Genomic DNA, 13200 nt, shown 5'->3' on the forward strand with positions numbered 1-13200 from the left:
GTTTTTCTCTATGCTGTTTGAAGACTAGTCATCGGAGCCCACCATGTCTAAATCAGGGATGTCACACTCATGGTACATTGAGGTCCACACACAGCGCACTTTGATCTGGAGTGGGATGAATGAAACTGCACTTTCTGTCAGTGTAAAGATGTTTAGACAGTGAAAAACAGAAACTGGTTTTCAGCTCTGTCATTTAATTACTTATTACTTAACTACTTTGGTGTAGCATAACTGGCTTTAGTCTATAAAACTTGATGTTAAAAGTCCAAAGATTTATGGCCTCCTTTTCCAAAGCTGTCCAGCAGGTTGAAGTCTTTGCTGGCCCTCATTTTTGACCCACCGGTCTAGATCTGTAAGGTTTGATCAATATTTGTTGGTTGTACCAACATCCAAAACTGTAGTTTTGAGGTTGTGGGCCCCAAATCATGGCACTTGTTTCCGTTGGACGTAAGACTCATTGAAGCTGTTCATGTTTCTAAAATAAAGAAAGAGGCTTGCCTTTATTTAGTTTTATCTGTTTATGCTATTTTAATTGTTGCATCTTATTCTGTATTGTGAAACACTTTGTGAATGTCGTTATTGAGAAGCGCTATTTAAATAAAACCTTACTCACTAACAGCGGAAACATTTGCTCTTTTTAGTTGTTTTTTTTCCTCTCTCTCAGCTGCCATTTCCGAGTTCACTCTGAATTTGCATGATGTAAATATGGGGAAGTGATTGTAGGATGGTTGGCGGCTTCAGTTTAGTGTAGTGTAGCCGTCAGTAAAATGAGGAACATAGTGCATCGTGGTGCTCTGATAAACGTGATGAAACGTGCTCTTCCTTCTTCGACACAGTTAGTTTCAGTTAGCAACACGTTTCTGAAGTAGAAAACAAACATTAAAATTCTGCATCTTAAATAAATGCAAACCTGTCTTCATCCTTTGTGCTTTATAAAACGGGATCTTAAATTAAAGTTTGCATGTGCTTCCTCAGTATGAAAAACCTCTGTGGCGATGACAGTTATCTTATTTCGAGTCGTCTCTTGTCGCTCATGGGTAGAGGAAACCGAAGTTCCACACTCTTAACCACAGAGCACCATTTGACGGTAAGGAGCTCTGCAGTTCTCAAGATAACACATGCATCTGCTCATGTGTGCATGCAGAAGCATGTTCTGTGTATGTTCACCGTGTGCATACATGTGTGAACCGTTGCATCTGTGTGCGGCATGCAGGAGCAGAGACGTGTTGCCTGCGTTTACTTTGCAAACATGGACTGTCACAAAAGCTCACCGTGCCACCCGTCTGACTTCCTGTCGTGTTCAATGAGAGCAAGTTAAAAAACCACAGACAGGTCACGTGAGGCAGCGAGTCTGCCTCCCTCAGACAGTCTTTGTTCACTTTGTGTGACTGCAATCATTAGCTTGGGTCAGTTATTTAGTAAGCGGGGGAGGGTTTTTTTGTGTTTCCCTTCGTAATGATGGTGAAGAAATCGTTGCTGTAGAAAAAAACACAGGAACTAAAAAAGAGGAAGAGGAAGAAGAGGAGGAAAGTGCACGCAGGGGCAATGGACATGACTAATGAGAACTGCAGTCCGGCCGTAAGCACAAACGGTGGTGAGTTTCTTGTAGATCTTTTACTTTTTTATAAAACAGTAATTTTTATTTTAGCTTGCACTCTGGCCCCTTTGAGTGACACTGAAGACAGACTGATAACGACAATGATAAACAGTCTCACTTGATGATGCAGATGTGCTTTAATGTGTTACAATCAGTATATAATTTGCAAGCATAGTATAATAGTCCTCTTACAGATGTTGGGTAACACTGGGTGTTGAAACTGAGGGCTTCAGGTGCAGTTTTAAGAGTAAAGTAGTGAGCAGATGTCTGACTATTATCGCATTTCTGTGTCTGTGTCATTCAGCTTATCCGGTGCGGTGCATTGAGGAAGTACTTCTCCCTTTCTTCACAGATGAGAGCCTGCAGGCCACCATGAAGCCACAACACCCCCCTGCCTCAGACAGTAGCCCCCCTGCTCTTCAGGAACTTAGGCTGGTCCTCCTTGGCCGGAAAGGAACCGGGAAGAGCTCCGCAGGCAACACGATACTGGGAGGAGTGGGGGGATTTGAAAGCGGGAAGCCCACAGAGGAGTGTGTGAAAAGGCGAGCTGATGTGGTGGGGCGAAAACTCACAGTGGTGGACACACCTGGGTGGGAGTGGTACTACCCGCTTAATAGCACTCCAAACTGGGTGAGGAGAGAAACTTTGAGAAGCGTGTCGCTTTGTCCTCCCGGGCCTCACGCTGTGCTGCTGGCCGTGCGGGCCTGTGCTTCTGTGACAGATGACTACATCATAGAGATTGAGGAACACCTGGAGCCGCTGGGGAAACACGTGTGGGAGCACACTATGGTGCTGTTCACCAGAGGAGACGAACTGGGCATGGGCACCATGGAGCAACGAATCGTGTCAAGCGGCCCGTCGCTCCACAGACTCCTGCAGAAGTGTGGAAACAGATACTATGTTGTGAATAACCGGAGCAAAGGAGATGAGACACAGGTTAAAGAGCTGATAAGGAAGCTGGAGGAGATGGTAGATAAGAAGAGGGATGGAAACAACCATTTAGAGATGGATACCGTCGTGTTGGGGCTGGAGGCCGATGGGAAGAGGAGAGCCAGGGAGAGGAGAAAGAAACAGCGACAGATGGAGGCGCAGATGCAGAGAGGGACCATCAAAGCCACTCTCATTAGTAAGTCTGTTTATTTTTATAACACTTCCCAAGTTTTCTTAAGTTCATGAAATCATTTCATATGATTAGAAGGCCCAGAAAAAAGGTTGATCGAGACCAGAACAAAGTTAATATCAGTCGTCACTGCATCACAAAGATGGAGGAATTATAAATGATGATATTCAACAAGCATCAGGTGCAAACACAAAGTTTAGTTTGTGCCAAAATTATCTTGAGATCCACACTGTCTGCACCAGCCACTTTATTAGGTACACCTTGCTAGCACCATGTTTGACCCCCACCTTGAATGGACCTAATGTGTTTGTAGGAAGAGCTTCAGTCAGGATTTAGAGTTTATCTTTACATAGAAACAGCACTGCTAAGTGACTTCTCATCACTTTAAAGGTTTTGCATTAGTTTCATTAGTTAGTGCTAGTATTAGGTTCGTTTTCCTTTTTGCCTTCAGCACGGCCTTAATTCTTTGTGACACAGATTTAACACGGTACTCGAAAAATTCTCAGGGATTTTGGTTCATATTGACATGATAAGCTCACACAGTTGCTGCTCATCTGCGATATTAACCTCATGTTCCACCACATCCCAAAGGTGCCCTATTAAATTGAGATCTGGTGACTGGGAGGTCATTTAAATACAGTGGACCCATCGTCATGTTCAAGAAACCAGTGACAATTGTTTGTTATCCTGCTAGAAGTAGCCATCACTGTCGTCACAGAGTGTATCCATCTTTACAGCTTGAAGTGAAAAAGTGATTGTCAAATGTTTTTTCAATGTGTTCAGTTCAGACATAGACATTGTGCATGATTTTGGCACAAATAAAACGTCACAGACCAGAAATACAACTCTAAATAACAGTGCTGATTTGTGTTTAGGTAGGTTGTATTTGCTAGGATGAAGCTCAGAAGCTGACAGAGACTGAAGTCACTAAAGTAATGTGATTATTAGATTTAAAGTGAAAAGAAACACAAGTGTGGCTCTATGTTTTCTAGTGTGTAAGTAGTGGTAACACTACTAACTATAACCAAAATTACAGGGAGTCACACAGATCTCCGCAGGCTTACAGAGCCTGTTTTTGTCTTACTATAGGATCTTACAATTACAGTTTTTATTGTAAGGCTGAGTTTTACCTGATTTTCCTCTTGAAAGCTCTGATGAACGTCTCTCTTGTTACCTGCACAGCAGAGAAAGTCAGTCCCAAGTTGTAAAGAAATAAAGCCTGTACTAACACGTAGAGTACTCAGGTAAATGTAGCTTTGTTTACTGTACAAAAAATAGAGATTTCATTCATTCAAGTGTTTCAGAAATGTCTTCATTTACACACAGACAAAGAAGACAGAGTTTTATATTGCAACATTCTGATTATTGTCTTTTGATTGGCCAGTATAGTCAGTGTTATATCCCCACCTCTTGCTTTGGGATGCTGTAGTTAGTGCTTGAGATCCATGGAGATGGAGATATTTTTCAATATGACTTTTAAATTATTTTAAGGTGGAAAAAAATACCCGTTTACGTGTGAATGTAGCCTGAGCGATTATTCTGGGCAATTTTTTTTACAAAAAAAATTAAAAATTAAATGAAAAACATGAAATATTTGGAGATTACAGCTGGGTTATGGCATTAAAATAGTTCTCTTTTACTGAAAATGTCCCCTTTTTTTCCTGTCAGGCGATGGGCCACAGGGTTCTGAGCTGGACGCCCACCAGTCTTTCTCCAAATCCCCTCGACGTCTTCCTGAGATCAGACTGGTTCTACTGGGCGAGCGTGAAACTGGAAAAAGTTCTGCTGGGAACACCATCCTTGGAAAACCAGGGTTCTTCCAGTCAGGAGCCGTAACAGAAGAGTGCATTCGTCAACAAGCGGAGGTGGCCATGCGGCTGGTGACTGTGGTGGACACGCCGGGCTGGGAGGCGGGTGTGGCAGGTGCAACTCCAGAGAGAGTGAAGAGAGAGATTGTCTGCAGCGTATCTTTGTGCCCTCCAGGTCCTCATGCACTCCTGCTGACTTTGAGGGTGGACACACTGGTGAAAGCGGGACATGTGAGAGAACATCTGGAACTTCTGGGAGAAGGTGTATGGAGACACACAATCTTGCTGTTCACCCATGGAGATCAGCTCAGAGAGGGAGTGGATATTGAGCAGCACATCCAGAGTGGAGGCAGGGACCTGCAGTTGCTTCTGGAGAAGTGCAGGCGGCGATACCACGTCATCAGCAGTGTAGATGGTGGAGGAAGAGGAGGTAGAGGTTCCAGTAAGGTGACAGAGCTGCTAGAGAAAGTGGAAAAGATGGCAACAATGAACAGATGCGAGGCTTTCTCCGGTCTGGTTCAAGAAGTCAGGGATTTGAGCCAACAAAGAAACGAAAAGTTCAACCAGCGTCTGAAGGAGATGGCAGATAAGATGCTTCGTCAGGAGGCAGAGCTGAAGAACATGAGGGACAGGGAGATGAAGAGCATCAGATGGTTCTTTGATAGAAGGAAGAAGGTGAAATCTCCAGGAAAAGCTGACATTCAAAAGGAAGAAGCGGAGGATGAAGACATGAGGGTCGGCGAGAGGAAGAACGATTTTGGTGAGCTGGAGGACAGGATGCGATGGCTGACAGAGGACAGAGAGAAAGAAATTCAGGATCTGAGCCTGGAAAAGGAGAGAATCTGCATAGCACTGAGCCAAGCTCAACAAGAAAGGGAAAAACTGCTTTACAAACTGGAGATAAAAGAGAGAGAGATTGAGGAACTGCAGGAAAGAACCGAGGAGCAGCAAATTAAGCTTCTCGACCTTGAGCGTGCCAGCGTAGAAAAGGAACATGAGACGAAACAAAGGGAGGATGCTTTTAGAGCAAAGACACAAGAATGGATGAAAGAATATGAGAAACTGAGGCAGACCATAGAGCTCCTCAACAAAGAGATATCTGACTGGACTGAAAAACACGAGTCTTTAATAGCAGAAATCAGCCGGACTAAAACCCACTATGAGAACACTCTAAAGAGAACAGTACAAGAAAAAAACAGGGAGACGGCAGAGATGGAACAAAAACTAAAGAGTGAGATGGAAGTAAAAGTGCTCGAAAAAGACAAACTGATGGAAGAACTGAGGAAGAAAGCCTCGGAGGAAAAACAGGTAACTCTCAATAACGTAAAACAACATGAGACAGATATGGAGAGGAAATTGGAAGAAATCAAATCACAGCATAAGAAAGAGATGGAGGTAAAAATACAGGAGAAGGAAGCAGAGATACAAGGCATAAGGAAGCAGCACGAGGAAGAGATGGCCACAAGGATTAATGAAATAGAAAAAATGATGGAGACAGCAAAAGTTCAACAACAGCAAGAATATGAAAAGAAGCTGAAAGAAAAAGCTGATGACTTGGAAAGGATGGCACAAGAGCACGGTGATGAAATAAAGAACATACAGCAAGAAAAACAAAGGCAGGCCGCAGAGCTGAAAGAGCTGTTTGCTAAAGAAAAGAAGGAATGTGTGGAGGCCAAAGAGAAAGCAATAGCAGATATAGAAGAAAAGTGCCGTGCACAAATGGAAGAAAAGATGCTGGAAAATGACAAAGACAAAGAGATGATTCATCAAAACCACAAAAGAGAACTGGAACAAAAGATGAGGGAGAAAGAAAAGGAGATAGAGGCCTTAAAACATCAGCATCAAGAGATGACGCTAAAAATCAGTGAGATGGTAAATCTGATGGAGACGAGAAGTGTCCAACACCAGGAGGAAGTTCATAAAAATGTGAAACAAAAGGAGGAGGATGTGGAGAGGATCCAGCAACAGTACACTGAAAAACTAAGGAGCGTAGAGCAAGAAAGGCAAAAGGAGACCGAAGAGCTGAAACAACAGTTTGCAAAAGAAATAGATAAACAACTGCAGGAAAGACAGAGACAGATAAGAGACTTGGAAGAAACCTATGCTGCCCAAGTTGAAGAGATAAAGCTAAAGCATGCAAAAGAAAAGCAAATACTGAATCAGAACCATGAAAAGTACGTTCTGGAAAAACTGCAAGAGAGAGATCGGCTAACAGAGGAGTTAAAGTGTCAGCTTAAAAACGAAATCGAAGAAAGTGAAAAGGACAAAGAGCGATACAAGAGACAGATGGAGCAAACGCTGGAGGAGAAGGAAAAAGAGATCAAGGAGTTTAAAGCGTTTGTGGAAGAAATGAAAGAAAAAATGCAACAACAGCAGGAGAAAGAAAGGGATCACTTAAAAAACATGCAAGAGACTGAGCAACAGCTGCAAGAAAAGGAAAAGGAAACAGAGGAGATGAAATCCAAACTCATGGAAATGAAGGAGAAGCTTCGACAGATGGAGGAGAAAGAAAATGTTTATTTGAACTACAAAAAAGCTTTGGAGCAAAAGCTGGAGGAACAAGAGGCAGAATTAGAAAGGTTGAAAGAACGTGTAAAGGATCTCGAGCAACGGTTGCAGCAGACAGAAGAGGAAAGAGAAAGAGACAAGTTAAATCACGAGAAACAGATGGAGCAATCTGCGGAAGAAAACAGCCGAGTGATAGAAAAGTTAAAACAGCACATTAAAGATATTGATGAGATCCTGCAAAGAAAGGAAGAAGAAAGAGGGGAAATCATTCTCAGCCAAAAGAAAGAGGCAGAGCAACGGCTGCAAGACAGAGAACGAGAGATGGAGGAGATGAGACGGCAGCTTTTAAGTGACATGGAGAGAAAACTGAAAGAGAAGGAGGCTGACATTGAAGGCGCCAAACAGCTGGCCGACTCCAGGGAGACACGATGGAAGGAAGAGCAGAAGGTGAAGGATGAGAAAGCGGCGAACGAGGTGAACAAGCTGATAGAGATCATCGACAAGAAGACAAAGGAACTGACACAAGCCCAAAGTCTTCTTGCACAGAGAGACGGCGAGATTGATGAGGCAAAACAGACATGTGCGAGCTCCTTAAGAGAAATAGAAGAGCTGAAAGAAAGCAACGACCGCAAAACATCCGCTATCGACGAGATACAGCAGCGGCAAAAAGACCAAGAGAGGGAAAAGGATGCGGAAATGACAGAAAAACTGCAGGAGAAAGAGAAAGAGCTTGACCGCCTCAGGCAAAGAGACAGGGAAAATGAGAAGGAGACCTTCCAGCTGAGGCTAACAATCGAGCAGACAAAGTCAGAGCTGAAGGAACTCACTGAGAAAATGGAAAAGGAGATGACGGCCATGATTCGGGAATACGAAAAGGAGATCAAGATGAAAGATGAGGATATTGAGTCAATCACACAGGAAAAGGACGGCACCATAAGTCGGCTAGAGGAAGAAACGCTTAAGAGCATTCAAGTCATCACAGAGAAATACAAGTTAAGTCAGAAGAGAGTTGAGGAGCTGCAGGAGCAAAATGAGATGATGAGAAAAGAGACTGACAACCTCAGAGCTAAGTGTGAGGAAGTGAAGAAGGAGAGTGACGAAGAGGTCAGGAAATATCTCAGAGGATACGAGGAAATCCAAATCACGCTAAGAGAGAAAGATCTGGAGCTGGGGCCTTTAAAAGACGCCAGTGCCCAACTAAAAGTGGAGCTAGAAATGGTGAAGGAGAGAGAAGATGAGACTAAGGCGCAGATGAATGAGCTGAGAGAGCATTTTGAGAAGCAGATGATGGAGAAACAAAGCGAACAGAGAACGAGGGATGAGGAGCTCGAAGAGAAATTCCTAAGAAGGGAGAAAGAAGTGAGTGAAAGGGAGCAAGTTCTGCTACGAAGCAAAGAAGAGCTGAGCAAAAGACGTTGCGACGTCGACGCACAACAGGAGGAGCTTGGCGAAAAACAGGCAAAGTTGGAAAGTAAAGAACAAGAACTTAGAGAACTGGAAATCAGTCTGCAAAGAAAAGAACAAAAGAAACGAGAGGAGAAGGATAAATACGAGCAAGAAGTGCAGCAGAAGGCGCAGAATGTTGAGAAAATGGAGAGGGAGCTGGAAAGCTTACTGAAAGTCCTGGAGGGCAGACAGAAGGAGCTAAGCTCTCACGGTCACGATCTACAGAAGAAGGTCAGAGGACTGAAAGACCAAGGGAAAGAGCTGAAAGACAGGGAGTACTACTTGAAGAACGAAGAACAGGAGTTGCTCAATTGGAAGTCGGAGCTGCAGATGCAGAACGAGCACGTGAACTACACAACACAGCAGTTGAATGAGATGGGCAGGGAAATGACTCTGCTGAAGGAAGAGCTTCGCAAGAAGGAGAGGAATCTAAAGGAGTCGCTGAAAAAACTGAGCACGTGGGAGCAGAACCTCAAAGAGCGAGAGGAAGAGTTGAACCGGAGACAGCACAGCGTTTTGGAGAACGGACAACACGGGACTGATGATAAGAGATCGGAAGACAGCTCGCCTTTAGAGTGCCGAGAGGTCAGCGAGAGGAGGGAAAGAGGAAGAGGAAAAGATTCAGATAATGAAGATCAGAGGATGAAAACAACTTTGTCAGCTGCAGAGAGCAATAACTGTCATCTTGAAACACTAAAAGTCGAAACGCTGACGGAGACAAAGAAGACAAAAGTGAGACAAGAAGCGGCCGAAAGTGCAAAGGTGATCGGCGAGTTGAAGCTCCTGTCTCGACCTCGCACAAGAGCAAACAGCAAAGGCTCTCCCGGGTCAGATTTGAGGGTGATGGTTTTGGGAGAGACCTGGTCTTCCTGCTCCCCTGCTGGTGTCACCATCTTGGGTGGAGAAGCGCCCAAATTCAGCGGCTCTAGTTTCAGGTCGTGGAAAGGCCAAATAGCCGGAAGGCGCCTCGCCGTCGCAGAGCCGCTCAGCCTGAGGTGGCGAGACGGACCCGACGAGGCAAACGCCTCTCAGCTGAAAGGCATTCTCGACAGCATCTCCTGGTGCCACCCGGGTCCCCACGTCGTCCTGCTGCTCATGCCGGCCTTCCTGACCTGCACGCAGAAGTACAGACGAGCCGTGGAGGAGCACATGAGCCTGCTCGGACAGGAGATCTGGCAGCGCGCCCTGGTGCTGTTCACATGGGGGGAGATTTTAGGGGAGAGCGCAGAGCAGCACATCCTCAGGAACGGAGAACTGATGGGGCTCGTAGAGCGCTGCGGGGGCAGGTACCATGTGCTGACCAGCAAAAAGAATAACGCCGCGATTGAAGGCTTATTCGACAAGATGGATGACATTGTTACCCTGCCCAGCAGAGAGCAGTTTCCGGTGTAAAACTTTTACAGAACTGATTGAATTCATCATGCAAAAAATAAAAATGTTAAAATGTATATTTCCTCCTAATATGTAGAAATATTTGAATAAATGTGAGTAAAGGAAGAATAAGCTCTCACATCCGGATTTTTGCTACAGATAATCTGTAATCAGTCTGATTAGTTTTACCTTTTCAAGCCTCGAGTTTAGAGTGTTTGATCGAGCTGCTGCATTTATAACACAGTCTCATGGGTGTCAGGCCACACAATGAACTGATAAACTGATTCACGTGGGACAATAACTGTAGTTTGAAAAAGCAAGTATCATTTAACCGCTAGATCCAAACAGGTCTGCTGCATTTATACTTTGGTATTTGTTTATCTCCAGGTTTAGAATGATTCGGGTTAAAATAGAGCTCATGCCTCTAAGTTTAAAAATCTTTTCTCTGTGTCGCCTGGGTTAGATTTATCATAAGATAAGTGCGATGTGAAAAAATATGTGACACATAGAAAAAAACACATCCCACTGAAACACATTTAGTCCAAAGTTGTGCTGACTGTCACAAAAAAGGCAGTTTGTGTGTGCGCACATGAACAAGCACCACATTCTGTGACTAACTCAGGATTAGCCATGAGACTGAGCTGACATTTAGAGCCACAACTACAAACTGACTGTGTGTGTAGGAGGTTACATGATTGGTAGTTTGTCTTTTACCAGGATTACTCAGAAAGTTATGGATGGATGTGGACGGAAATATTTTCGGAGATAGGTCTTAGCTTAGGAATTTTTTTAATGTATTCTTTCTCACTGTGACATAAGGCAAAACTGAACATTTGACATCACAGCTTCACAAATACCTATCAATGTGACACAAGGACGCTTGGGAATATCTTTATTTTCTTAAGAGGACTGTGAAATTCATCACCCTTTATATCCTTCTGGATCCAGGGATTCAGTCTGAGCGTGGCGTCAGGGGAATTTTAAGCCTCGGTGAAAGTGTGTGGTCTCCTGTTTTTATGAGGTCACGCTAGCGATAAAGAACAAAGTGTTTTAAAAGCTTGTCATTTATTGGATAAACGTGAAATCTTAATCTAAAACCTTTATGGCTGTTAAAAAATTGTAAGAGTAAAATGTACGACGACACGACACCGGTGTGTTTGAAACACGTGGGATGCTGCCTGCAGGTCAGCTAAAGTTCATCTATATGTGTTTCATCATGTTAAACTTATAGATCATGCTATTTATATCTCTTAATAAAGCTATATATATATAGTCAATCACACAGGATATATATATATATATATATATATATATATATATATATATATATATATATATATATACATAGATAGTGATATATAGACACAGTATATATCTCCTATCCGGCGTGCACCCTGCCTCTCGCCCTGTGACAGCTGGGTTAGGCTCCAGCCCAACCGTGACCCTGAATTGGATAAGCAAAAGAAGATGGATGTTTGGATGGATAAATACATATACATATAAAATTATCCAACATGGTCTCACACGTACACATGTATATTTACATATTTCTATATATAAGATAATCGAGCATGATTTTTTTTAGATGAACCTTGGCTGACCTGCAGGCAGCATTTAAGTCACTTTCATACTTCATCCACAAGGTGGAGACCTTGTGTCAGTGTAGAGATTACCAAAGTAATCAGTGTTGAAAGTCACAGATTATAAGGAGTTGATGGTGAAAGTATAGTGAAGCTACTCAAATATATATATATAAATATATATATAAATATATATATATATATATATATTCGTTTTTTACCGTGTTTTACAATTTTCTGTGTAAATGGCTACTTTTAAAAGGAAAGAGTACACAAAGCCTGAGTAGCAGGCCCGTGCTCCGTCTTGCCTGGAGGCATTTCAGGAGAACCAAACCGTCTCGCAATTATAACCCCAGGGAGCCTCCCACATGCTGAGAGGACTCCTGCTTTGACAAGTAAATTATGACTCTTGATGAGAGAAGTACGGCTTTCTCAGAATGCAATTTTTGACAACCAGAAAAATGCGGGTGGATACATACAACAACTTCCATCATCCGCCGAGCCAGATGCAGCATCCAAAAACACTTGTGTGCAATCATCAGGCTAATAATTATGTAGTGGGAGTGCTGGTCTGTAGCTAACATGGCAGCAATGTTTTTATAATCTGTCCATTCAATGCGAGCTGCCTTTAGAGGCGAGATGAGAGGGTGTTGTGTCAAGATGGAGCGCTGCTCTTTTGATCATCTCCGCAGGGTAGGCCTGCTTTCAAAGCGTCTGGGGGGAAATTAGGAAGAAAAAAGTTGTCAAATTAAAGTTGATAGAGACATAATTTTCATACATTTAGCATAATGTCTTAAAGATATGAGGCAGCCAACACAAACCCAGCTATAATATCCCACAAGCATTGCTCTTTTTCATTTGTAAATCCTTTAGATTTATCATTACATATATTATTTATAATATCACAACACTTGATTTATTGATTATAAGTTTGCATTGATTGGAGTGCATTTCTGAAAAAATGGTAATAGCCATAGATAGATAGATAGATAGATAGATAGATAGATAGATAGATAGATAGATAGATAGATAGATAGATAGATAGATAGATAGATAGATTCAGCATTTAGTGCTTTACCACATATGTCTTAGTGCGTGTATAACATAAATATTGTAGCAAACAAATAATAGTCCTGTAAATTTGCTTTCTATCATGGACTTTGTTGCTCTTTTGGTTCTGAAAGCACTCAATCTTTGAACGATCTCACAAACTGACATAAGACTTTGTTGTCCTACAGACTAAAAACTGCTGTGATTATACATTGAGCGGCCACTTTATTAAGTACACCTTGTTACTACCATGTTCAACCACCTTTTGCCTTCATAACTACTTTAATTCTTCATGACACAGTTTCAACAAGATGCTGGAAACATCCCTTCAAGATTTTGGTCCATATTGACATGAAAAAAATCATACAGTTGCAGATTTGTTGGCTCCTTGTCCATGATGCGAATCTTCCGTTTCACCACACCCAAAAGCTCTGAAGATTCTGAAGATTCAGCTCTGAAGACTGTAGAGGTCATTTGAGTACAGTGAACTCACTGTCAGGTTTAAGAAACCAGCTGAAGATGATCGGAGCTTTGTGACAAGAAGTGCACCTATTTTCTGGAAGCAGCCATCAAAAGATGGGTACATTGCGGTTGTAAATGGATAGATATGGTCTGTCACTCCGTTATACCAAATTCTGACCCTACCATCTGAATGCTGCAACAAAAATCAAGACTAAGCAACATTTTTCCGATCTTCTTTTGTCCACTTCTGCTGAGCCT

The 13200-nt window shown here is 42.8% G+C and overlaps 1 protein-coding gene across 1 annotated transcript; it reads left to right on the forward strand.

Annotated features, from left to right (window-relative positions):
- Positions 1-1416: 1416 nt before the first annotated feature.
- On the forward strand, positions 1417-9962 carry LOC146714608 (uncharacterized). Its single transcript, XM_085451012.1, has 3 exons — positions 1417-1594; positions 1950-2723; positions 4386-9962. The coding sequence occupies exons 1-3, from the start codon at positions 1546-1548 to the stop codon at positions 9869-9871; spliced, it is 6309 nt and encodes a 2102-aa protein (XP_085307138.1). The 5' UTR covers positions 1417-1545; the 3' UTR covers positions 9872-9962.
- Positions 9963-13200: the final 3238 nt, after the last annotated feature.

This window comes from Copadichromis virginalis, linkage group LG3, assembly GCF_057382275.1.
Source record: "Copadichromis virginalis isolate Kocher_CV1m ecotype Utaka linkage group LG3, C_Virginalis_male_GT1.1, whole genome shotgun sequence".
Classification (NCBI taxonomy): Eukaryota; Metazoa; Chordata; class Actinopteri; order Cichliformes; family Cichlidae; genus Copadichromis; species Copadichromis virginalis.

What these genes read in the sequence shown, in the direction of transcription:
- LOC146714608 (XM_085451012.1), top strand. Translation starts at nt 1,546, where the DNA reads ATGGACATGACTAATGAGAACTGCAGTCCGGCCGTAAGCACAAACGGT. An exon ending in GGCCGTAAGCACAAACGGTG is followed by an intron (nt 1,595 to 1,949) that starts GTGAGTTTCTTG and finishes CTTTCTTCACAG; the next exon opens with ATGAGAGCCTGCAGGCCACC. An exon ending in CATCAAAGCCACTCTCATTA is followed by an intron (nt 2,724 to 4,385) that starts GTAAGTCTGTTT and finishes TTTTCCTGTCAG; the next exon opens with GCGATGGGCCACAGGGTTCT.